This window comes from Emydura macquarii, unplaced genomic scaffold (assembly GCF_026122565.2).
Source record: "Emydura macquarii macquarii isolate MOO-44397 ecotype Brisbane River unplaced genomic scaffold, CSIRO-AGI_Emac_v2 contig_1253, whole genome shotgun sequence".
Classification (NCBI taxonomy): Eukaryota; Metazoa; Chordata; order Testudines; family Chelidae; genus Emydura; species Emydura macquarii.
In genome coordinates, this window is record NW_027131390.1 from 10,034,882 (window position 1) to 10,060,777 (window position 25,896).

Genomic DNA, 25,896 nt, shown 5'->3' on the forward strand with positions numbered 1-25,896 from the left:
CTTTGTTTTTGCAGGGGTGCTCATGAATGCTGGGCTGCTGCATTCAATATTTTCCCCATAGGAAAAGAATGGAAATACGTATTTTGAAAGGCAATCTTTTACAACGGAAATATACAAACAGATGCTGATGGGAGGGGCCTGGGGCTCCTAAACACAATTCTGTGGCATGCAGTACAGCTACAACCACTCCCTATCTGACCCCACTGCAGGGTTTTCCTTTTGTAGGAACTGCTTTTCCCCAGCATGCCTTTCTGGGGCTACACCTTTAAATATGACAGCCTCTGGGGAGGCCATTTTGGAACCTGCCACTGTTTGTTGCATCTCCGCTCTCTGCCCACTGGTAAGTTCTCAATTCTGGTTATATTTCCTCTCTCTCATTCCTCCGACGCTGGTATGTTTCTATGTCATGTGCTGGGTGCTGCCCTCTGGACTGATCCCACCCCGTTCTAGCCTCACACTGTACTGAAATGCTGTAAGGTATCGTTTTAAACTGGAAGAATCTGTTGGCTGTTTGCCTTAAGCTGGTATCCTGCATTTAAGTGCGGACTAAAGCATAACATGGGGTTTCTCAGTGTGTGTGTGTGTGTGTGTGTTCAGTTGTCAGTTCCAGGTGCGGCGGCAGAGGACCCCTCATTACCCTGGAGATGGGTGTAGCCGCTGGAGGAGCTGCAACCCTTCTCCCAGGGTGGGTTTGACTAGTTTGGTAAATGAAACGGTGAATGTTACAAGAACAAAGAACGTCCGACCCCGAGTTACTGTGTGGGGCTGAACAAAGCCGCCCCTTGCAAGTGCCAGGCCTGGAATTTGCGTGTTGTTTCCATTTAAGATGAATGCTTTTTCCTTATAAAACGGCTAGTGAGCCAGCTGGATGTTTGTGGGGCGGGGCTGTGCCTTCTCCATCTCCCCAGGGCTAATTTCAGACAATAATAGTAAGTGCCACTACGGCCTCCCCCGTCACTCTTGCTCCTTGACGTCCCAAGACACAGCTCTGCTCCTGACGAGAGATGGTGGTGGAGGCCATGGATGTATCCCGCTAATTATACCCACAGGCTTGCTTCCAGTTTAGACCTTAGCATGTTGCCTCTGCTCCCCTCCCCTGCTTTCCCCCACCTCTGACCTTTGGTCTTTCAGCTACTTCGCAAGCAGAGCAGTGGCAGGGGCCGAAAAACAATCAGGGCCTCCTGGCTAGAAGCAGAGCCGAGCAGCACGGAACCAATGGAGCCCAGGCCCCGGGAGCGCATGTGGGGGGTGGGTTCCCTTCCCTGAGGTTTCTGGGGGGCGCTGCCCACCTGCAAATCCCTGGGGGCTCTCCCCAGGGGCAGCAACTCCCTCTTGCACAGAAACGGGGAGGGTGGCCCCCCCAGTGGACCCTCAGGGGAGGTGCTTAGGACCATGTTGAGCACCATCACGCCAGGGGCCTTTCCCCCTTTCCCCAGCAGGCTTCCCTGTGCTCTGCTCGGAGCATTCGACCCACTTACGTTGTATGCTAAAGCAAAACTTCTTTTGCTGATAGGAAATGTAACTGGATACGGCACCAATCAACGCCATGGCAAGCGCACTGGCTATTCCTGCTATCGTCCCAGTCTCTGCGGTGGTTCCTACGAAACAGAGGAGCGGTCATTGCACTTAAATATGTATTAGGGTCTGAAATGATTATTCCAGGGAGCGTTGCTGTTCTCTCTCTCCTCCCTCCCCCCCATCCCCAATGCCAACCCACACGTCAGCTTGTCTAGTCTGCGGACTTTAGGGCTGGCCAGAGTTTCTCTCCCTTAGTCTCTTGAGCAAACTAGTCTGGAAAACACACGTCTCGGTGTGAAGGGGCCAGGGGTTCTCGTGTATCTGTCACTCAGAGATGCTGTGGTAGCAGGGCCGGGCTGGGGCTGAACAGAGCGTCTGTGCGTAGCCACCTACCTGCGTCATAGTCGCTGCCACCACCTGCAAGAAAGACATGGGGAGTTAGGGCTGATGCTGACAGCATGGGATTCGGCATTCGTTTGTGCCTCCGTTCTGCCCCCATCACCTGACTGAACCCACTGCCTTCAGTAACCCAGCCATGCCCAGCCAGGGTGGGAGGAAGATGCGGAGGTCGGGACCTGCCCCATCCCCACTGAAAACACACCCCAGAGCTGTGCATTAAACAGTGTCTGGGCTCTCTGAAAGCGCCCCTACTTCTCCTCCCTGCTCCCGGGTAGCCAGCCCACCACCTGGCTGAGTACAGACTAAGCCCTGGTCTACACGACAGAGTTCGGCTGACGTAAGCTGCCTTGCATCGACTGAACTCTGTAAATGTCTCTAATTTCGCTCTCGCTGATGTTAACTCGCCCGCTGCACCGGCTCATCTCCACCACCGTAAGCGGCGTAGAGTCAGCCTCGACGCAGTTAGGTCAATGCGCTGACGGTGGAGACGCTGCGCTGCTGACATCGACTGTTTCTGGCTTTTAGAAGCCGTTCCACAGTGCCCCACACAGACAGCTCAATCGGGGCAAGGACCCGCCCCGCTGACACACGGAGCGACGTGCAGACACGCACAAGTGACGCAATCACTGTGGCGGCTGCGTGCTGACGTAGGGTAGGTCGACTTAATTTTGTAGTGTAGATGCACCCTAAGGACCACATCTGTGTGCTCTGCTGTGTCCCTGTCCCCCGGGGAGCCTATCCCCCCACCCCAAGACACATGTGGGCAGTAAAAACTGGGACGGACGGACAAAATGGGACAGGCAGGATGGGGGAGTGGAACCAAGAATGAGAGAGAAGAGATGGCGGCAGCAGCTGTGGTGCCATGAGGCCAGGCCCAGTTCCCAGCTTGTCACATACTTGGTCCTCCCCTTGCAGCCAGGGCAATGGGCGCAGCATGAGAACCAGTGCCGAAAGCCGGCAGCAGGGCACTGTGCTCTCACCTGTGCCCTGGCTCTGGTGGAAGGGCAGGTACCGGCAGCCTTAGAGCTGCCAGCCGCTGCTCTGGGGGGCCAACGCCTGGTGCTCACTTCCCAGCACAAGCAGGTCCAGCTGCTTGCCGCTGCTCCTCCCCTGAACCTGTGCAGCACGTACGGAGGGGGATCCTCCCTCTTTGCCTTCCCAATGGCGAGCTTCTCTCCCCAAACCAGCAGCTGGGGCCTGGGAACGTCCATCTGAAAGCACAGCCCAGCTGCCGATGCAGCGACCTAGCAGTGCTAATGCTGGCAGAGCCAAAGCAGGCTGGCTTCACTCCGACAGACCGTGGGATAAGTAACACGCAGCAGTGACTCCGCTGTAAAATCCCAGTGGAGGCACGGCTCTCTAGCGCTTGCTGAGCGGCAGCGAGGCGAGCCCGGCACTACCCTGCCTGGAGTTGACCTCACCAAATGTACCTCGTGGCAACGCTACAGGTGCCTTGTCGCCACTAGGGTTTTCCGCCCATGAGTTGCCCTGGTTGAAAACACGCCTGTCTTGGCAATGAGGACAGTCAGAGGGGAGATGAGTGGAGTCATACTTTCTCACTACCATGCTCCCAGCACAGCAGAGTAAGGGGGCTGGCCCAGCATGCTCGAACTGCCAGTCACCTTCATGATCCTACTGGGATGTTAATTATTTTTTCAGGGTCGGGGGGAAGGGTAACGTTTACATGAAAGCTGCTGTTGTACGATTGCAGACCTGCACGCAGATGTAACTCGCATATTCCTTGAACAGCTGCTGGCTCAGTAACTGTGTTTGGCTCTCAGGGGAACTGATTATAGATTTAGCACTGTGCAGGTTTTGTGGCTTCATTTACACATATCTACACTCGCCTCGAAGTCCTGGCTTCCTCTGAGAAAATGCCAGGGTGACTCCACTAAAGGCTTTTTCGTGCCATGCTGTGAAGAGGGAGGGGCAGGCGTACTGAGAAATGCCTGCAACACGCGCTGCTTGAAAATGTATACACGGGCAGGGGCATGTGGGAACCAACCACCCCCTTACTCCAGCCCTCTGGGGGCAGGCTGACTTAACAGTTTAGCACATTAGTCAGCCTTGCTGCCCTTCTCTTTCATGGTGCCTCCGTTTGCTTACGTTCGGAGAACGAAGGTGCTCTACGAAGTCATGCATGTGTGCAGTGCATGGGTGTGAGGGGGAGGGGAAGGGCAGTATGCCTGTGTGATGCACATGAGTGTAATAACTACTGATTCAATGGGGCCAAAGTCTGACGACACTGGTGCCTTAAGTCTCTAGTGAAAGGAGAAGATCTGGCTGGAGGTCTGAAGAGCTAAGCGGCTTTCTCCTTTTCACGGATTAATTAGGTCCCCACACTGACATAGGTACATACAGCAGGACCTAGTCCTACAAGGGTCTGAGCACCCTAAAGCCCCATTGCCTCCAAAGGGAACTCAAGAGTGTTCAGCACACCTTGCAGAATAGGACCCATAGCAACAGCTGCTCTTAGATTTGACAAGCTGTTTTTTAGTAGGCGTTTATACCCAAAGTGAGCAGACTCATACATTCATCCATTCATTCCAATCAGAGCTAAACCCGAGAGAGGATTCGGCGCCCAGGAAGCAATCCCAGCAAGAATTCTCACTCATAACAACCGAGAATCCCAGCTGTGATGTTCCTTGTTATTTTCTTGCATCGTCTACAAATTGTGATGCAGTGACCTTTATTCAGCATGCACGTTGGTCCCATGGCAGGTGTCACTCATTGCGCTTCAGACCATCGCTGAGCATCAGAACATGGCTGGCCACACATATTCATCTTGCACCATACGGTGGGACTCTTGCCCTCCTTTCTATTTGCTTCCCTTCTGAGGACTTAGGACATCAAACAAATTATCAAAGGAGCCGTCTTAAGTGGCTATGCCCTTCTGTCTGGCAGATGAGCTCGCTATACCCTATTTCTGTGTGAAGCCGTGTCTGATACGTCGAATAGAAAGGGATGATAACTGACACACTCGCTATATAGACTCACACAACATGCTTGCACTGTCGATAGAAAAATGAGCAGCTAAGCTCCATAATGCTAAGGAATCTTTACTGAGCCTGAAATATATTTAAAAACTGCCTTCCCTGGAGAAATAGGGTTAGGAGGAAAAATAGTTCCCTCCAAAATCTACAGTTAGCAAATCTCTGTAAATAAATCTTGAATTTATGGAAGCGGGTTAGCGCAGTATTAATGACTCCAATGGCATATGGCGTTAGCACAGGAAAATGCTGACTGGGCGTGTGGTAGGCATCTTCTGAATTTCTCTATTTTAATATTTAATGTTTTCGATCTTCACAAACACGAAGCTTGATGTCTTCATCTTAACTTTCAGCAACCAGTGGATGTTAAGGGACTGTTTTAATCTTTTCTGCTCTGAGAGGCAAAACGTCTGTATTTTCAAAATGTTAGTCACTAAAGCCAATTCCCCGAGCCAATGGATCCCAATGGATGCGCGCGGAACTCTTGGCCTTGACTACTGTAGGAGTTGGATCATTTCCCAGAGGACTTTCCAACTCCCAGGTGAAGCCCAAAAACCAGTATTTCCTAATGAATGGAGTATGGCCTCACCCAGCACCTACTGAAGTTAAGGAACGTTGACTTCAACAGGAGCAAGAGAAGGTCCTGACAGCAGAACCAGAAGCACTGGCCATGGTAGAAAGCAGATGCTATCTTATATAATGCAACAAGTTCAGTTGATGTCCATTAAAAATAAAATAATCGCTCCTCAAATAACTGAAAGCTAATTAAAATACTTCAGGAAACTAACTAACTAACTAGCTAGTTGAGTCCTACATAATAACTCTTTTTGGAGTTCAAGAAACCAATGGTCCAAAGGTCTTCTCCGTCTCACCAGTGGGATTTAGGGACTTGCCTTGTAGAATCCTACAAGTTAGTTCCTTGCCATTCTCCTCCTCCACTGCCTCGGTGGGTAATTCAGAGATTCATGTGAGAAAGGCTACTCTCGAATCATGCCAGGAAGGAGAGATGGTTGAAGTGACCTGTGTTCAAGCTCAGGGTGGCATCCTTTATCAACAGGAGCGCTGTTGCTCCCCTTGGACTGCAATCCAGAGCATCCATATGGGACACAGTGCTAATAAGGGAACACATTTATCTGCATAGATTTCTGCTCCTTGCATTCCTAAAACTTCCCCTGGTGTTGGAGGCCATGAAGGCTGCAGACACTCTGCCTTCCTCTCTCCTTGGCTTTGCTGGGATGAAGCTGATGTGCTTCTTTGCCAGAGCTAGCAATGGTCTTTCCCCCCGTGGCCATGATACTCTTCTCCTTTGGCACATTTCCTGGTCTATGCCAGTTCCATCAGGAGCAGCGTATCCAACAACAATCACATGCTCCTTCTGGAAAGTCTCACTGCACTGGCCAAGTTTTCAGCTTCTAAAACTATCCCTCCCCCCACCAACTATCTATGAGTCTTGCTGGAAATAATGCTTTTCCATCCCGGTTCCATTAAAGGTCTGAGTGCGGTGCTTGATTGGAGTTCCTGTTTCCACCAGCATCTCTTAGCTCAAGGACCAGGACGGGCTCATTTTGTCTGTTACTGACACAAGACTCTGCTACAGGGATTTAAGTGCAACTTCACACATGCATGTGATTCCTTATCAGTCTTCTAGCTCATCTTACAACTCCAATTTCTCCACAGGGTGCTATATTAGCTTAGCTGTTCAGATTGTATTACAGTTGCTTTCAGTGGGGCAAGAGAACTGGGGAAAGCTTGCTGGCTGGCTGCCTGCTAGGAGGAGGGGGAGGAAGTGGGTGTGAAATCTTGCACCTGGATTGGCTGCCAGCTGCTGAATGACGGATCAGGATTCATCCATATTGGTAGCAGCCACATGATGGAAAACAAATGATTTGGTGACTATAACCAGACAATGCAGATGTCTGGTTATAGGTGACGATAATACACAGTGCAGGTAATTATATCAGCCATGAATACACTTATGGTACCTGAACACAACATTAATAACTAGGCCATTGTGTCACTAAGAATATAACCATAATAACAAAAGAACAACAGTTAAATGAATCAAGTCTAAGACTTTGAGATTAGTTATCCTGGATTTGATTGACTTCACTTAGTTTGTCTCATAAACAAGTGAAAATGAATGCTATAGGAAGGGATAGCAATATTAAAAAGATCTGTTACTGCACTGTCCACTAACTACATCCTCTATCTCATTTCTATCAAAATTCCTAGTCTCCAAATAGAAGGGTCATGTGTATTAACTCCCATGGGACATAAACCAACTACAAGGTACTCCGTCAGCAGTGTGTAAAGACCTACCTTTCTTCTTATCAGGATGGTAGTCCCCATCATCCAGAACTCCAGCCAGATCTTCATCTGAAAATGCTAAAACAAAAAACAAAAAAAAGCAACCAAACAAGATGTGCTGTCTTCCTGTAATTTAGACATTGCAATACGTTGCATATTCAAGGCCTTTTATCAGATTGTTCAGCTACATCTACTAACCCTGGTAACCAGACAGTTTTCTGCTAAACCATCCAGAAGGGTTGCAGGTGGCACTGTGTTGGATTTGTACAGAACAGGAGATGGTGAGAAGCTGATGAGCATCAGCAATTGGGTATCTTGCTGAAATGTTACTTCTCTGACAGTGTCCATATCATGCTTTGGGAATGACAGAAGAGATCTGCTGGAACATGCAAAAAGGACAGTGTCTCTTGCTTACAAATCTACCATCGACTACATAGCTATTTACTTCATGCCACAGAGGAGCTGCATCACCTCTATGTGGACAATTTAACTGAAGTGCCGCCTGTCTTCTGAACTGAACTTCCTAAGTGTAGTAAGTTCATAACTCTGAATTCGGGAGGAGCTCCCATCTGTCTCACCACTTCACTGTACTTCAAGTTCAGGAATGGCAGAGATTAGGAGAGTCCCACTGGTCTATTGTCTGTTAGTATTTTCTATTGGTGGTCATGTAGCACTTGCTCACGTTTGATAAATCATTTGTACACACATAGGGGCTGACTTTCTCATTTAACTAGTAACTGTGAAAACATGAATAATGGTTAGTGTATGAAACCACAAGACCTTGGGGGAAGCATGCAAGGGGAGGCTGGCCTTCCAAAAGGATTAGTTCAGCAACGTTTCTATCTGCTCCCTGATGCCTTTCATTGGCTTTATCCAGCTTAAGCACGAGGGCCTTATTTTTGGGCTGCTCCAAAGCCCATTGAAGTCATCAGCACTGACTTCAACAGACATTCGATTCCGGCCCTTCCAGGAGTCTTGAGCACCTGCTGTTTGCGTGCAAGACCGATGCTCAGCTCCTAGAAAAAGAGTCGGGCCCTTAGCTCTTCAGAAAGCTTTCCCTTTAGAGATCAGGGGACTCATTGCGCTCATGTCAGCTGGTACAAAATGGGCTCTAGACCATTTCTGGCTTGTGCAACTCGGGGCTGCCTACTGAAAAAATCTCCCCTGGCGCGAGGAGGAACCCACTTTCAGGTACACCAGGTCCGCATTATTTACGTAGGAGAGGTGTGTAAAGTCTCTCAAAAATCAACTGTAAGTGAGTCGTCTCTGAAAAGGCCTCATCATCCAAAAGTCCCAAAGCGAGTGCCCTGACCGCCGGGCTATGACATATTCCAGGGGAAGAGGGTGTCTCAATCTCTCTTGTTTGAAGTTCAGCTGTGCATAAATTTAAATATTCATGGTGCCAGAGAGGGAGAACGTGTGACTCTATACCCCAGTGGTTAGAGTACTCCCCTGGAATAGGGGACACCTAGATTCAAATCCCTGTTCCAAATTAGACAGAGCAGGGTTTGTGGCTGAATCCAGCACTAAGCATTTAACTGTCTCTCTGGACGGATGGGGCTAAGGCCCCACTCCTCTTCTCAGCATTTTCTATTGGCTACCTTAGACAGCTCCCTGTTCTGCATACTGGCTTCTATGAATTCTTTTTATAGGTGTCCAACTTTGCCTGTGAGTTCTACGGGGAGCCGGAGCACTTCATTCAGGCTTGGGAATTCCACTAGGTGGCTGGGTGCCTAAAAGATAGGCACTGCAACGCTTAGCATTGCAACACCTAAATCCCCCTTGCGAACGCAGCCCTGCGTGCTCCTGAAAGGCACAACGTAGAACTGGAAGACAGGTGGCTTCCTCAAAGAGTTCAGAATGTTACATGCAAGCTACTAGGCACATACTGATCCAAACTGCAATCCACAGGCGTGACAATGTTTAAGGAAATGTTTTTCTCCCTCAAATAGGCCTTAATTTCCGTCCTCCTTCGAGCTGATTTTTATTAAACCTTTCTTGCTTAAAAGTAACTCAACAGACAGAGTTTAATGATAATAAGTATGGGGCCTATTTTAAGTGGTCATGAGGTCACTTCATGCACAAGGGCAGCATAAAAGAAGAAAAAAACAAAAAACCTTCAGCCAGGCTCCATGCATTTATTTAAGGAAGAAGGGCCAGAGTCATTCCCTTGGCAAAAGAGAGCTTTCAGCAGGTTGTTACGCTATCCCTGTTCCAGCCCTGATGGAATGCTGCTGTGCTCCTCTGGTACTCAGCTGGTGCCCAGTCCCTTGGGAAACATTGTCAACTGACCTAGATTAGAGCAACCCCCTAGGCTGCTCTAACCAATGGGATTGTGCAAGGCAAAGCATAACCGGCTGCACCTCTCCGTTGCACTGAGCAGATCTTGGCAGAAAAGGGCATCTGGCCTCATATCTTTTAAAAGTGGGACGCTACTGCAGTTGATTTTTTTTTTTAAGTGTTATTTTAAAAAGCAGTAGAAGGATTGTGCATTAACACATTTCTAGCACAAGTATCTGTGAGAAAATCACTGAGAAAATAAGTTTTAATACATGCAAAATTGAAATGGAGAAATACAAGAGTTCTGAATTAATAGGAAAATTAGTGTAGATATCCAAAACATTCCCAAATTATTTTGCAGATAGAAGAGTAAGAGAAGTTTCCAGTGCTTAATAAAGCAAATGCCAGAAAGCTGAGATTCATAAAAGGAAAGAGGTACTGCTGGGAGCCAGTACAAGACTCCTTACCCTGTTTTCCACCTCTTGAAGGGCTATCTTTACCTTTCGAGCCTGGAACAGGATTCTTTATTCATTAACTGATCACAGAAAACAGCATTTATGGATTTAGGATTTGCAATAAGATTAAAAACAAAACTAACAAACTGAATGGAGGCCCAAATGTAAATTGTACCAGTGCTGATTAAGATTAGGTATAAATTATCATGAGAGAGGTTAGCTTTTGATACTTGGTACTGACACACTGACTCTAGATTTTCCTGAAAAAGTTTAATGTATTTAAACAAACCCTGAAATCAAAGTACTTGCAAGTCACCTAGCTAATAAAATCTAACGTAATATTTGACTATTAATTACACAAGTTGGATAGCAGAATATTCTCTGCATCTGTCAGCATCAATAAAAGATGTGCAAGTCTTTTCTAGATCAACGTTCAAGGAACAATAACTGCAGACAAATGAGTCTCCAGCTGTAATATTTTGGGAATGGAAAGAGGCCTCACAGCCCATGTTATATATTGGGTTAAGAAATAGGACAGCTCTGGATTTCTGTGTCTTGGTAATGACCGAGAGTCCCAACAGCATGTACCGCTCAGCCAATAAGCTATCAGATAACTCATGAGTCAGAGGGACAATGAGAAATAAAAAAGGGGGACAAATATATAAACATGTAAACAGCCAATGAGACACTAGGCAAGGCTTTTACTACAAAATATATTATCCCCCATTAATTAACCCTGCAGTAACAGATGTTCCCTCCTCATCCCTCTTCATGGGCTTGATCCAAAGCTCATGGAATCCTTCCACTGTGGAGAAAACCCTGACTTAGCAGAGTCCTGTTTGGCCTTCAGGTAGGTACATGCCACTCTAGAGTGTAGGGAGTCGTATGCTATATCCCAGGGCAGAATTTGGCCTCCCATGTTTAAGGGAAATGCAGTAAATCTACATGAGAGGCTGGAGGAAGAGCTAATGCTTTGAAAAAGTCAATCTCCAGCTCTTGCAGCTTTGTCTGTCTCTCCATTTCCTCTGCCTGTGTCATTTGCAGCAATCTGCTTAAATGAAAGGATGCACTGAACAATGAAAACTACATATTGACATGATGGGGGGGATGGGGAGGGTCCTTCATCTGATGTAAATCAGCACAGGCTCCACTGTAATCATCTGAAAGAGAGGCTCCATCTCAGGGCGTCTATTCTGTTTTTTTCCCACTATATTTTGCATTCCCCTCCGAGTCATAAGAAAAAGGGCAGACAGCTTTATGCTGCAGGATCTAGAGCAGAGTAAGAAAGTTAATCTACATACCTCCACCAGGCTTTCCATTTGGTTTCCCACCGCCTTTCCCATCATTCTGATCATCTAGGGCGTCGGCTAAGTCAAAGTCCTTAGAATCCTTTGCTATAAAATAACATACTGGTTAAATATCTTGGACCAAGCGTTCCAAGGTGCTTCATGGATCTTAGTTCTGACAAAGTTTCTTAAGAAAGAAAATCCTCGACCCTGCCAGACAGTGTGAACGGGAAAGATGAAATAACGGACTTTTTTTTTTTTTTTTTTTTAAGTTTAAACCTACAATATCATGGGAGATATTTGCAATTCATTTGGTTTTGTGCTCTCATGCTGGTGTTGTGATAAATGTCATGTTCTTCTAGCAGAAATTGTCTTGCATAGTGGATCAAATGCCAGGAAATCGTATAAATCAAGCAGGACAGAAAAGGGCAAAACGAAATAGACAATTCAATGTGCTCAGTGTGTGGAAATAAAGGGGGGGGGGATTTTAAAGGAAAAGGAAGTATTTTCTGAGATGCCTCTTTTCTGAGCGAAATAGTCAATAATGGGAAAAACAAGATAAAATGATAAAGTAAAACACACAGGAGTGTATCCTGAGAATTTAAGTTTAAACAGAGAATAGCTTCCTACTATGTTTATTAAATAATTACTGCAGAAATGTAAGTGAGCTAGCTTGAATTTCTTGACTCTGTCACAGGCAGGGAAGTAAGATTGTTCTCTGAAAGCAAAGCAGGATTTATAAACACCAAAACTCTTGCCCAAACACCTGGCAAAACGATCTGCTGTGAAATACTGATTGGTGGTGTTCAGTTTCAGAGTCAACACCCCCCACTGAAATACACAGGCTCCGAGATAGTTATGTTTCAAGACTATCTTTCTAGAGGCTTGGAGCTAAATTAATTGCTGGCGCAATCAGGTACAACTCCACTGGCACGTCTCTATTGACTTTACTGCTTCACGTTGGGAATGTTTTCTTCACAGCTGCAAGGGCTATAAACTGCTGCTTTTGTTTTTAAATGAAAAAGAAAATTCTTCCAAAGTTACTGGTGTTCCCAGAGAAGTGCTGCTTTGGCTCCCAGTCAGAACCAGCTCAGTTTATCCATTGGGTAAAGGTGGATATGCCAGACCCCTACTTTCCAGCACTACTGAGTGAACAAAATAAAAATAGGATGAAAATAAAAGGGGCTGGGGATAGGTGAGGCGGAAGGTGAGTGCTGGGAGGGGTCGTAGCTTCCACCACTTCTCCGGTGTGTGCACTGCCAGCTTCTAGTCCCTCTTGATTGCGCACTCAAGAGCTAGCACTTACCTGGATTCTTTTTGGGTGTGGCCTTGGTGGCTTTTGGCTGCCTGGTTGTGGTGGTATGGAGCACGTCCCATAAGCTAATATCATCTGCAGGAACAAGACCACAACCAACTTACGTTACAAAAGTCCACCGGGCAACAATAAGAGACCCTTCCAGGCCTTTGTAGCTTCAGCACATCAGACTGCGGACAAGCTTCCCAAGGAGCGTTAGTACATGCCATGGACCCCTGTGACGAAGCCAGGAGCCTCCCAAAGTTCTAGCGCTCTGGTGTTTGCTCCCTGGCAATCAGCAAATGCTCCCCCCCCTGCAATCTGGGTCCCGGGGAGCGAAGTTCAAATGCCCAGCCACGCACAACACACTGGCACGTGTCTCTCCTCTAGAGCACAATCCAGGACGGCTGTAATTGCCAAGACCTGAGGACACTGCTGAGTATCACTGGACTGTTGGTGCATCCATTGCTCATCCCATGAATTCTAGGAAGGAGTAAGGGGCAAGACTCCGGAGGAGCATTCTAGTTGGTCTCTTTAGCAATACCGTGCACTTCTGTCACCCAGAGGAGGAGGAGGATTATAATATATGAGCCCAACCACTAGCAGCTCTAGCAGTAGAGATTGAATTCCAATGTGAGTTTTGCATTCAGTGCTGGAATATCCATTATCTTCCGCACAATGAAGAGGGAACACCATATTTATTTTAAAAGATTATACAATAGTTAATACTGTGCATTACTAAGTCTCTCTTCTAAGGGTGTTTTAATAGCCGGGAAGGACTCAATCATGGCACAAAAGCACGTTATGAACATTAAAATGAAGTCTCCTTACTGGGTAGGGCTCTAATGACAGCGTTTTATAGATTAAGTGATCACACAATAAGTGTTTGTGTGAGCCAGATCTCCTTGCTCCCAGTCCTGTGATCCAACCACTAGGCAATGCTTCTCATGGTTACACTGAAAAGCAGCTTCCTTCTTTCATCCCCAGAGAGAAATCTTGGGCAGTGGGATCATATGTATGCATTCTTACACAGAGCCTCAGGGCGTGTAGTATTACCTGGCTTCTTTGGATAGGGTTTAGTAGCTGCCTTTCCTGGTTTTGTTGTAGTCTCCGGTATGGTGTCAAAGAAGTCGGATAAATCAAAGTCCCCTATTTTTAAAGGGAAAAAACAAATCCCACCATTGTGTAAACAGCATGATTCTGTCAGCATGACTCCCCTGTTGAAAAGGTTTCTGTGACTGCACCAGGCAGATGATGCAACCATTCAACCTTTGAACATCTGCGCGAAGTGCCTGCACTGTGCAGGTCTATTATTATTTGCAGAACCTCATCAATGGCCCTGAGTCCACACGTGGCCCACTCCCGTGGTCAACTTCCCCAGAGCTCTGCAGCCTTAATTCTCTTCCTTAAAGGCAGCATTAGCACATTTACCTGCAGTGCCCGCTGGGAAACATAGATTCATGGCTGCCTTGTCATTGCTCACACAGAGAAATTGTACGTAGAGATCGGTGTGACTTAATCAGTAAGATACAATGATCCACAACAGGCTATCTGAGAAAAGGTGTCTAGATAGCCTACAGATTTGCTTGTCAGAATACAATCCCAATGCAAAACTTTCAGATTAAACTGACCACAACCCAATTTGCCACCTTATCTCCTAGACGTGGACCTATTGTGTTTCCTAGACCTATTGTACTACAATTCGGGGGAGGGTTCTCCCCTCCCTTCCACTGATGGTCTCTTATAACAGACACACAGGGTTGTGAGAAGTGTTAAGGAACATACTTGCAGTTGTCAAGGCAATACTGGAAATGGAATACAAGGAATAACCTAATTGCATGCTTTCCCAGAAAAAGGCTTTCTTCAGAACAGAGCCATCTTGCTCATTAGAGCCAGAAGTGTGTGTGTGGGGGGTGTTTTGTTTTCTTCTCTATTATCAGAGGTTCTCTCTACACATAGGGTTGAGCAAGTTCTATGTTATCAAACTGGAGTGAGGACAGAAAGGGATTTCAGAATCTACTCAGCCACAAAAAGCTCAGAGCACAGGACGCGCTGGAGAATGGAAATGGAGCTTTAGAGGGAGGGCTGCCCGAGTATCTGCAGTGCCTTGGTACATCTGCCAGGCTCCGTTCTGAGGGAGCCTCCGAAGGGCAGAACTCACTAAAGGGATTTGGTTGTAGATGCCCATCTAGCTTCTGGAACACTGCTACTCTTCCACCAAGAACCTTTGCTGGGTGGGCGATTTCTCAGCAGGAAAAGCATGTGGAAGCTAGACATGGAAATTCGAGAGACGCCAGTTGTGATAAGAAATGACACTGATCAGATAAGAACACTTTTTTTAAAAAATGCACTGGGTTGAAATGAAGTCTAACCCTCAGCTTGCTTAGCTTTCTCAGTGAGGCATCTTGAATCAAATGGCTTCTCTCACTTGGGACTGAATCCAGAGCCGGCATGCAATGGCCACATGTTAAAGGCATGTTGAGATAGGTAGCTGGCTAGATCCCAGTTCTTATCTACAGTGTGATTGCTACTCACAGTCCTGCACTGTAACTGAAAGCCAGATGGGAAGTACAGAACAAACTGTCAGCTGAACACCAGGGCCAGTCTGCTAAGCGCAAACCCTAACCTGCAACTAGCCGCTCCCTGCCACATGTGGATATGAAGCTAGCAGGCTGCGCCACACTTTCAAACACCTCCCCGCCGCCACATGGCCAAAATCTCATGGATTTATGGGGTGAAATCCTAGCCCTGCTGAAGTTAATGGGAGTTTGGCCACTGACTTCAATGGGGCCAGAGCTTCACACCATGCCTTTTTCTAATTTGGAAAACTTGCTGACTTTCCCCTTTGTTCTCTCTGCCTGTATCTGTCTTCTCACTGACAGGTAAATCCAGCTGAACTGTTCCCCTCCGTGCAGTGGTTGGCTTTGCTGGGGTACTGGATTAGCAGCTCTCTTATGGTGTAGTTCTCTTCTGTCTTTCTCTTCCTCCTTTATCTTGACTAGAGAAGAGTATAACTGAGCAGGGGCAATGAGCCCTTCTTGCTTCCTGATCCTCCACCGGTTCCGTGCTAGCCCTGAACCCAATATATCTTAGAGCAGCCTCTGGGGCTATGGCTGCAGGAACTCAATATGGACTTCCAAGTCTTATCAAAGTCTAGGCCACACCCTGCCACCCTACCCTCTCCACTGAGGGGGACAGGCCAGCAAGGCTGCTTCCTGCACTTTCCAGGGGGAAAGTTTCCCTCATCCTGGGGAACCCCTAGATGGCCAGTTATGCTGGCTTTCCCACTCCTTTGCACCACCACCGTGGAGTAAAGGACCTGGCTCGCCATTCTTAATTCTGATCGTTTTGACATGCCTCCCCACCCCCGTTACAAAGTTTAATCTCTTTATTCTGCTGCAGTTATTCTTAAAGCTCAGAAATTTAGTTAACACTCCATAGACGTTACATGACGCTGTTTCCACCTGGATCTGCCCAGCATCCATCACGAAAGCTATCCTGGCCAAAGTGTTAGGTTAGGTTGACTTCAGCTAGTGAGTGTGTTTGCTTCTGGAGCTCTTTTATTTCCTGCAGTTTATTTCAAGCTGTTACTCAACTGACCCATCTACATTTCAGCTGACGTTTGGCTGGAACTGAGCTGGAGAAATTGCAGATGGTGAAACTTTCACTTCTATATGAAACCAAGTGAGATTCCTCAAATAGGTCCTGAGCAGACGCTCCAGGATGTCCCAGTATCTAATCAGCAAGGGCGTCTGAAAAGGCAGAGAGTGGGGGAAACGTCTCCCCACAGCTAGTTAGAACTGCACTATTTCAACAGAGATTTCCTATGTCAGGGATGATCAGAAACACATAGGAGAAAAATGAAACAGAATAGTTGTTCGGGTTTACACATGAAAGGAAAGTTAGTGGTTGTCTTTCTGCAAGCTGTAAATGTGTGAGGCAGTAGGAGATTATTAATGGGGAAACTAAGGCACAAACCCGTTAAGAGAACTGCCCAAGGTCACAAAGGAATCAGTGGAAGGGCTGGGAACCAAATCTAGATTTCCTGAATCCCAACCCAGGGGCCTTGACCATGCATCCATCCTGTGCTACAGAAGCTGATATAAAAAAATAAAATAAAAATTTAGAAGAGTTTTGAAAAACGGCATCTACTGCTGTGTACATTGCAAGCGCTTTGGGCAGGGACTGTCTATGTTCTGTGTTTGTGCAGCACCTGGCACAGTGGGGTCCTGGGCTTGCAGGTGCTAAGATTACACAACATACCATTGTCCTGCTAGCATGGCGTGGGCACAGCTTTGTCATTCTAGTCTTGAAGCATGTGTGTTAATGTAACAAGCCACTGAAGTCAGTGAATGTGGCAGTTCCTGTCACGTGCACAAGGTGCACAGTTCCTGTGGTAACTGCATCTCTGACCTCTTCATGGCCTGCTTGAGGGAATCCCACTCAGATTTCAGGCCTTTAGCCTGGGACACGGCCATGTCTCTCTCTCCAGACTGGAGATTTCAGCTGCAATTTCCTCCAGCTGCTCCCTCTGATCATTTTAGCAAGTGTGAATTTAGTCCAGCACCTAGAGTCCTGTTCTCTGGCAGGGGCTAGGAGAGGGTTACCAGTGACCAACCAGCCTTCATAGAGCAAAGGACTTATTCAGAACCAACAGCAATGCAGAGAAAACATACTTCGAAAACGAACAACTACCCGCTGACCCTCATTTTCCACCTGGAGCCACTGGTAGGTTTCAAAATCCTTCAAACCCTTTCAGTAGGGTCTGTCCCTCTTAGTTTCTGTGTCATGTCAGTTCCTGGTTTGGGTGAGAGTGACCCTCTCTATATAAGACTGGGCACTTCCTACCACTCTCAGATCTTTGCTTGCTGCGCCCCTTGAACCTACTCAAAACCAATATATGCAGTTTCACCCAGAGAGTGGTACAAGGTAGGGGAGAAAGTGAGTAACATGTTCTTTCATAACAATAAACCAGACGTTTACCAGTTCTCCACAGCAGGGGAATAACCATTGCTCACCGTGAATGTTTTCAAGAAAAACAACCCGTTATTTTGTTTGAATGATAAATGAATAAGGACACCTCACCTGTTCCACCTGATGGCTTTCTGGGTAGCTTGGGAACAGCTGTGATTAAAAGAAAGAGGAAAAAACGTAGTTACTAGTGTCACTTGGAAAACTGTCAGCTCTGACTAAGAAATAAACTACAAGGACTTATTCATCACAGGATGCTTACACCCCATGTGTGACATGGAAGATGACAGGGTGCTTAAATCAGATGTGATAACTTTTCAGTGTTAAATAAACCCTGGTGTAAATTGAAAACCACTGTATTAACTGTCTTTGATACTTCATTTGCACAGCATACTAAGGCCCTGATCCTGCAAAAATTCATGCAGTGCTTACCTCTAAATACATGAGTAATCCCATTGAAATCAATTGGATAACACAGGAATATAAAGATAAGCACCTGTGTACTGCTAACACCGATGAGGGCACTGCATCCACAGAGTCAAATTCTGCCCTCAGTTACCCTAATGCATGCTGTATCCAGTGTAGCTGAGCAGAATTTGACCCACTGTCAAACTACGCACTTGAAACAGACTCAGCAAACCAGTTGCTAACACAACAGGACTTGTCCAGTGCATAAAGCAAATAACACACCTGTGGATGTGGAGGTGCCATAAACTTTTATTCCCATCTGCTTGGTCTCCCAGATCAGTGACAATACAAGATCTGTAGTGCCCCACACCACAACAGATAACAGAGGATTACATTTTAAGGTAAAAATGTATCTTACTTTGATTTCTGGTCAATGAGAGCGTTCTAGAAACAGGAATATATCACAACTCTTGATATTGTCAATATCTGTCAGAGGCCAAAGTCTGTTTTATCTTTTTTAAAGACTGTAAATGACTGACGTCTGTTAATAATGGGCTATATTACCATGAGTCTGAAACAAATATGAACAAGGGATGTGGATGCCCTGTTCCTACTAATTTCTGCCTGCGTCTCTGAATATTGGAACACCTCTAAGCTGGTGATTTTTCTAATGGTGTGTCAGGATTCAGAGTGCAGACTGCCGCGGCATTTTTTATCTGTAATCAAGGAGCAGCCACAGTAAATTTAGTAAAAGTCAAGGGTTATGGGCAAAACGGTGTGTAAAGTAATGGGAGCGCCATGGAGCAGGCATGTAGGGTAGGGGTATCAGGTCCTGCTCCTGGGGATGGGAGGGTGTTAGGGCAGTGGGGAGATTGGATCCTGCCCCAGGGGTGAGCTGCAGACAGGGAATTCCTGTCCCACAGGGCTGGGGCTGGCTCTCCGCTCCAGGCATTGTGAGGTTACAGGCCACTCAGCTTTGGTCCAGCCACCCCACAGTCATTTCCCTGGGGGGAAACCAGGCCATGTTTGAGTGAGTGGTGGTGTGATCTGGCATATGGGCTCTCAGCCACACTCACTCAAATTTGGCCCAGCTACCGCTCCATCATAATGACAGAAGGGCAGCTGGGCCAAACCCGAGTGCTGCTGTGACCCCGCTGTGCCCAGAGCCGGAAGCTAGCCCAGCCCTGCGGGACAGGAGCTGCACCTGAGTTTATTTAAATCATGGATACACAAGTCATGGACAAAAAAAAAAGAATCATGGCAACTGGCATTTTGACCACCGCTTACTCAGCATCATTTTCTTTTTCCTATAAAAAGGTTACTTACGTCGCTTGGTTGGAAGGTCATCCAGTGCATCTGATAAACTGAAATCATCCACGCCATCCCCATATCCTGCAGGCAAAGAATTGCTGTTGGCTTTGCTCGTTACACCTGACACGTTAGTCATCAAGCAGTACAGAGCCATTTGACACCCAACCCACCTATTTTTCCTCTTTAGAATTTACTAGGCGGATTTTCAAGGAGAGCTCTCATCTGCCCCTGCTTATCCCTGTCATCCCAAAACTTTTGGGTGTGAACTTCCATTCCCACCTCCCATCTGGTGCCTATGGACTGAGGATGGTGACATTTGGTCCTCAAGGGGTCGGCTGCCCTGGTCATACCTTGGAGGTCCCCTCACTGGGGAATTATAGCAATAACTCCCTGGTCAGATGGAGGAATCCACACAGGCCTGGCTCCTTGCAAAGCTGCTTTTTAACCACAGTCAGTGCTTTCAACTGCTGAGGGATCCCAAATCTTTGGCAAGAGATCTTCAACCCTCCCAGAGTCAAATTCCTTTCTATGCTTTACTCGCCCCCAGGTCAGGGACTCCGGACCCCATGACATCACAACACCTCACCTCAGACTCTGTGGGTGGACTGTCCCCATGCCCCACTGGGTTTGCCTTTATTTTCCCGCCTGCAGAGATTAGGTGAGCAGCAATTCCTCTCCCACCCTGCTCAATCATTTGCCTTCTCAGAGCCCATCAGGCCATTATAGACAGGGGAGAATAAGTCACTTCCCCCCTTCCTGGCGGTAGTCGCCTCTGCAATCTCCCAAGCAGCAGTTGTGTGCCGTACTTGGGTGTTGGTGTCATAGCTCTGGCAGTGCTCCTTAGCAGCCTCCATTTCCCTTCTTGTAACTGTGGACTCAGCCACAACCATGCCTTGTACTGCCTCAACTTCCCTGGTGTGGGCAGGCGGAGGGCTAGCCTCTCTGGCCCAGGGGACAGGACTCAGGGAGTCAGGAAGACTCATCTGTGTGGGAGCAGGCGGTGGCCTCATCTCCCCCCCGCTATCTGTTTGCATACACTGGGAACCTGAACTTAACCCTGCTTTCCCTTTGATATAGGCAGGAGGAAGGAGACCAACCTCCACCCCCACTCTTCTCCCTGTCGGCTACTCCATTTGCATCCTGGCCGATCACTTCATACACGTTCCTACAGCCAACTGTATGGGTCTAATTCAGACACTCTGCTGTCCCAGGAGAAAGCTGGATGGGTTCTAAAGTCAGAACCTCATTTCCAAGGAGCACATCGAAAGGGGTTTTGTTCCAGATCCCAACCAACAGCACTCCTGACCCTTCCTGTCTCGGCACTGAAATCTGGGCTGCAGGTGGTGCAAAAGGGCTTCACACCAGGAGTGCTCACCCTTTCAGCCTGCGATCTGGTTTCACTACACTGCGCTGAGGATCTCTCCATCTCACCAGTGTCTTGCCATTAAATTCCGCCAAGTTCCACTCCCACTGGGAACCTGCTGGATCTGCACCCAGGAGAATGGGACTGTGTGACTCCCTTCCTCCACAGATTCAGGGCTTGTCTGAAACAGGACTGTGTTAACCTGAACTCGGCACTTTTAGTTCGCGCTAGTCAGGTCTACACAGGGCAGCTACAGCGCAGTGCTTCAGTGCACGCTGCAATTCACGCCCCTGCTGGCCGCACTGCAGAGCCATTGCGACAAGCCTTCTGCCACACAGTTATCTGCAAGGTGTAGCTACAGGTGGCTTTTCCAGGACTGCACTGGGCAATCCTGGAGAAGGTGACCCAATGCTTTTCCCCACTCGCGTTGGGATCCTTCTGAGGTGGCCTCCCTCCCGCTGGAGACCTCCCAGCTGGGCGTGGGTCTCGGCTTGACGCTGATCTCTTTTCTCTGGTTTCATTCAACTCCCTTGATTTTTTTTTTTTTTTTTAAATCAAACCCAGGCCATCTAGCTACATGATCAGAGTTTCTCACCTACACGTACTACCCTAGGATTTTTGTCTATTAACCATGGTTCTAGGTCAGGGGAGCAGAGTTCATAGAACTGGTCCAAACTCATAAGCTTCATCAGCTGTGCTAATTCCCCAACTAGCTCCCCATTTTTCCTATGTACCCCTAATTTGGGTTGGAATACAAGCATTAGTTCATATCCCTTTTTCTGAACTCCCCAAAACTTCTTGCAACACCGTGTTCACTTCACACCCCATTTCAAGAGCATTTAAAAATAAATCCATGTCAACCTCCTCTCTAAAATAAGGTGGTAAGTTGGGATACATATACACTGCACTAAAAGACCCATGGCCTGGCCGTGGCTGGCCCAGGTCAGGTGACTCTGGCTTGGACTGTGGGGTTGAAAATTGCCGTGTAGATGTTTGCGCTCAGGCTGCAGTCCAGGCTCTGAAACCTTGGGAAGGGGGTGCATCTCAAAAGTCTGGCTCCAGCCCTCACTTGAATGTGCACACTGCGATTTTTCAGCCCTGCAGGCTGAGCCCCATGTTCCTGAGTTCCCCTGACCTGGGCTCTGAGATTCTGTGCTGCAGGGCTAAAAATTGCATTGTTGAATCTGTCACCCACAGGATCGTGTACGTGAGGTCTGGCTCCACTCACTGGGTCAGGGGATTGCTGGCCCATTCTTCTCCACTTCGAGCTCATGCTCAGCTCTCTCTGCTGCTTGTCCTTCTCTTCTTGTTCATGCTAGCCCTGTTTCTCCTCACGCTGTCATCGCTTCTTGCAATCCGCACTGCTGGACTTCAAAGCCCAGTTTCTCTCCCTCCAGCTGCATCCTCTCCTCTACCTGTAACATGGCAGTTGCCTCTGTCCTTCGTCTTCCCTTATTCTGTCTAGGGAGGCATCTCCAAGATTTCTCCTGCCCGCTGGACTCTGTCAGAGATCCAGGTGTCCCTCACAGTCCTGCTCCTCTAAGGCACAGCTAGCTGACCTGCTACTCTGTTAGCTCCTGAGAGTTTAGCTGTCTCTCTCTGCATGTCTCAACCAGCTGACCTTCCTTTGACTGTTCACACATAACCTTTCCTATTTGTCCCATCTTCACCCTTTCCTAGACAGGCTATGGGACACTTTGTGCTTTCTCCTTCAACAGTACTTGCTGCTGGCACTTTCTGGAAATTCCCATCATAGATCCCACCTTTGCCACCAGATATGTCACAGATCCCAAAGTAATGGTACCTCTGATCCTTTCATGGCCCCCTGGAGGGTGCCCCACTCAGGTCTCAGGCCATTAGCCATCACCTTTCTTTGGGTGGGAACATGCATTCCCCTCTCTCCAGACAGGGGACTTTGGCTGCAATTTCCTCCTAAAGCTCACTCTCAGCACCTCTGCAAGTCTGAATTTAGTTCAGCACCTGCCATCCTGTTCTCTCCCCGAAGCTATGACAGGGCTCGCCACGGACCAGGCAAATGATTTATTCAGAGCCAAAAGCATTAGAGAAAACCTATCTTGAAAACCACGAGCAACGTGTAAGTGTGCTTGTCCTAGCAGGCCTCCTCATCTTCCACTTGGAGCTCCTGATAGGTTTCAAAGTCCTTCAAACACTTCCTGCAGGGTCTGCCCCTCTTCGTTATTGTGTCACGTCAGCTTCTGGTTTGGACGAGAGTGACCCTCCTCTGGATCAGACTGGCCACTTCTCAATTCTTTGCTTGCAGGGCTTTTTGATCCCAGTCAAAACCAGGGTATGCAATTTCTCCCAGGCAGCAGCACTTCCGCAGACCAGTTTAACTGTCTACAGGTTTGCATTAATTACCCCATTGCAATTTTAGTTCTTGATAGTTCATTCATGCTTTAGGTGACTTTCCCACCTTAACTCCATTGCTTGTCTTGTTTCAAGAAAGAAATTAATGTCTTCATTCCCGGGCTGGGTGTCTGTGTTTGTGTAACAATACGAGGTATGGGGAAACTGAGTCTCACATTCTTTCATAAAAATCAACCAGAAAATTCCCAGTTATTCACAGTAGGAGAATAACCCATTGCTCACTATAAATGTTTGCAAGAGAAATAAACCATTACTTTGTTTGAATGATGAATGAATACGGACACCTCACCTGTTCCGCCCGATGGCTTTTTGGGCAACTTGGGAGTAGCTGTGATTTAAAAGAAAAGGAAAAAAAAAACTTAGTTACTAGTGTCACTTGGAAATTTGTCGACTGTGACTTAGGGTATGTCTATACTGAAGGTGGCAAAGTCGCTGCCGTCAGATCGATCTTTCTGGATCGATTGAGCGGTCAGTGTAGACCCGCTCAATCGATCAGGAAGTCGACGCAGTAAATCCACCTCCTCATGTGGTGTAACGCTGCGTCGATGGGAACCGCGTTCCCATCGACACAGTGCAGTGAAGACGGTGCGCAGAAGGGAAGCTCAGCAGTCGATGGGAGCTTGCATAACTCCCGTTGACTGCCGCTGAATTTCCAGGTAAGCGTAGACCAGGGCTTAGAAATAAACTATACGGGCTTATTCATCACAGTATGTTTACACCTCATGTGTGAGATGGAAGATTACAAAGTTCTTAAACCACATTTTTCAACATGAATTAAATCATGGTATACATTTGAAAACCACTCTGTCTTTGATACTTCATTTGCAGACCTCACTAAGGTCTTGATCCTGCAAAAATTCGTGCAGGTATTTAACTTTAAGCACCAGTAATCCCACTGAAATCAATTGGACAACACCGGTAGGTAAAGTTAAGCATCTGTACAAGATCAGGAATTACGTGCTTTTCTCGCCAATGACAGCACTGCTAACACAGAGTCAAGTTCTGCCCTCAGTCACCCTAAAGCATGCTGCTGTCCAGTGTAGCTACGACCAGACTTTGACCTACTGTCAAACTATGTACTTCAAACAGAGACTCAGCAAACCAACTGCTAACAAGAAGACTAGTCCAGTGAGTAAAGCAAATAACATTCCTGAGAACATGGAGGCCGCATTAAGTTTTATTGCCACCTGCTCGGGTCTCCCAACTCAATGACAATATAAGATCTATAATGCCCCACACCATATAGTTACATTTTAAGGGGAAATTCTATCTTGCGTTGATTTCTGGTCAATGAGAGCTTTTTAGAAATAGGAAAATATTGCAACTCCTGATATTGTCGATACTGTGGTAAGAGGCCAAAGTGATTCTTTTTTAATACTGTAAGCCACTGATTATCTGTTAGTACTGGGCCATATTACGATGAGTATGAATAAAATATGAACAAAGGTTGTGGCTGCCCTGTTCCTATTAATTTCTGCCTGTGTCTCTGAATACTAGAACGTCTCTGATCTGGCAATATTTCCAGTGCTGTCCCATGATTTAAGTCAGCTGGCCTCCTTCAGGCATTTTCTTCCTGGTGCTTGATCTGTTCAAGTCCAAGGACACAGTTCGAGATATGTCTTAAGACTTCGATAACCCTGGGACTTGGGGATGTTTTCTCCCTTGTACCTGGACCACATTGGCTCAGCATGGAGCAGTGTTCTCCTGCAGCAGATGTGTGGAGGTCAGTGTAATTCTGCAGGGATAGGAAATCACACAGGGGAGAGGTCCAAGGCTTGCTACATCCAGTCCTCTATCAGTATGTGATAGACTTCACAGTGGTCACTGATCTAATACCTCATTATCCATCATCTTTCTAGTGGGATGAAGTATTCATTTCTAGCCCTGGCAGATCAGAAGAGATCAGATCAGAAAATAGTCCCATTCAGATGATGTGCATTTATTTTTCCCTGTGTGAATTCCAGTACAAGAGAGCAGAAGCTAAAATAAGACCTGATAGAGCTTGAGATCTGTGCTTACGCTGTAAAGCAAGGGATTTCAAATCTGTTCATAGCTTGGATCACATCTTTAATAGGCTATCAACAGGGCACATGCACATCGCATCCCATTCACAGCCCCAGGGACCCACCTCCCTTTCAAATCTTAGAGTGTAACACCTTCCCTCCTATTCTCAGGGCTTGAAATGCTACAGTAGAACAGCTGTGCTGCTGTAATGCTTCAGGATAGACACTACCTATGCCACCAGGATGGAGTCTCCTGTTGGAGTAAGTAATCCACCTCCCCAAGAGGCGGTAGAATTATTCCATCAACCTAGTACTGTCTACTTGGGGAACTTAGGTCGGCTTACTACACTGCTCAGGGCTGTGAATTTTTCACATCCCTGAGCGACGTAGTTTACCTGACTTAATTTGCTAGTGTAGACCAGGCCCCAGTCATACAGTGTCCTAGTGGCAATTTGAGCGATTGTTTAGGTGGCAAAGTGATAATAGGGAGGAATTTGGTGTATCTTTAGCTGACTTCAGCGTGATAGTGTGGCTGGAACCAAGGAGAAGCCAGCACCATGTGAGCAGTAGCTGTCTGTGAATCACCAACATGTGGTCCATGGATCAGCAGTAGTCTAAGGATCACAGTGTGGGAACCATAGCTTTAAAGCGTGTGCATGTGTGATGGGAAGCAAGACAATAATAGGAATGCCATGGTTTTTTAGTAGTCTTGTATCTGACATGTGCCTTGCTTGGGTTAGTACAGATGCTTTTGAGACTTGGGGACTTCTTCAAGTGCTGCATCTGGAGCACTGATCCGAAAGGGGAATAAACCGACCCTTGAATTCTGGATACCTTGATTGGGTTTCAAGGAGCCCTCTGGTAAAACTAAAGTGGTCTTTCCCTCCGTAGGCAGACCCTCCACTTCTGTAAATTTGTGTAGT

The 25,896-nt window shown here is 47.1% G+C and overlaps 1 protein-coding gene across 1 annotated transcript in view; it reads right to left on the reverse strand.

Annotated features, from left to right (window-relative positions):
• Positions 1 to 25,896, reverse strand: part of CD99L2 (CD99 molecule like 2) — a 79,483-nt gene that overhangs the window by 9,862 nt on the left and 43,725 nt on the right. The window contains exons 3-12 of the mRNA XM_067548130.1: positions 23,260 to 23,298; positions 19,235 to 19,300; positions 17,615 to 17,653; positions 13,586 to 13,678; positions 12,542 to 12,625; positions 11,251 to 11,343; positions 9,962 to 10,003; positions 7,227 to 7,292; positions 1,912 to 1,935; positions 1,479 to 1,598 (exon numbers count right to left, since the gene is read on the reverse strand). Coding sequence (XP_067404231.1) covers positions 1,479 to 1,598; positions 1,912 to 1,935; positions 7,227 to 7,292; positions 9,962 to 10,003; positions 11,251 to 11,343; positions 12,542 to 12,625; positions 13,586 to 13,678; positions 17,615 to 17,653; positions 19,235 to 19,300; positions 23,260 to 23,298 — 666 coding nt within the window. The remainder of the gene's footprint in view (positions 1 to 1,478; positions 1,599 to 1,911; positions 1,936 to 7,226; positions 7,293 to 9,961; positions 10,004 to 11,250; positions 11,344 to 12,541; positions 12,626 to 13,585; positions 13,679 to 17,614; positions 17,654 to 19,234; positions 19,301 to 23,259; positions 23,299 to 25,896) is intronic.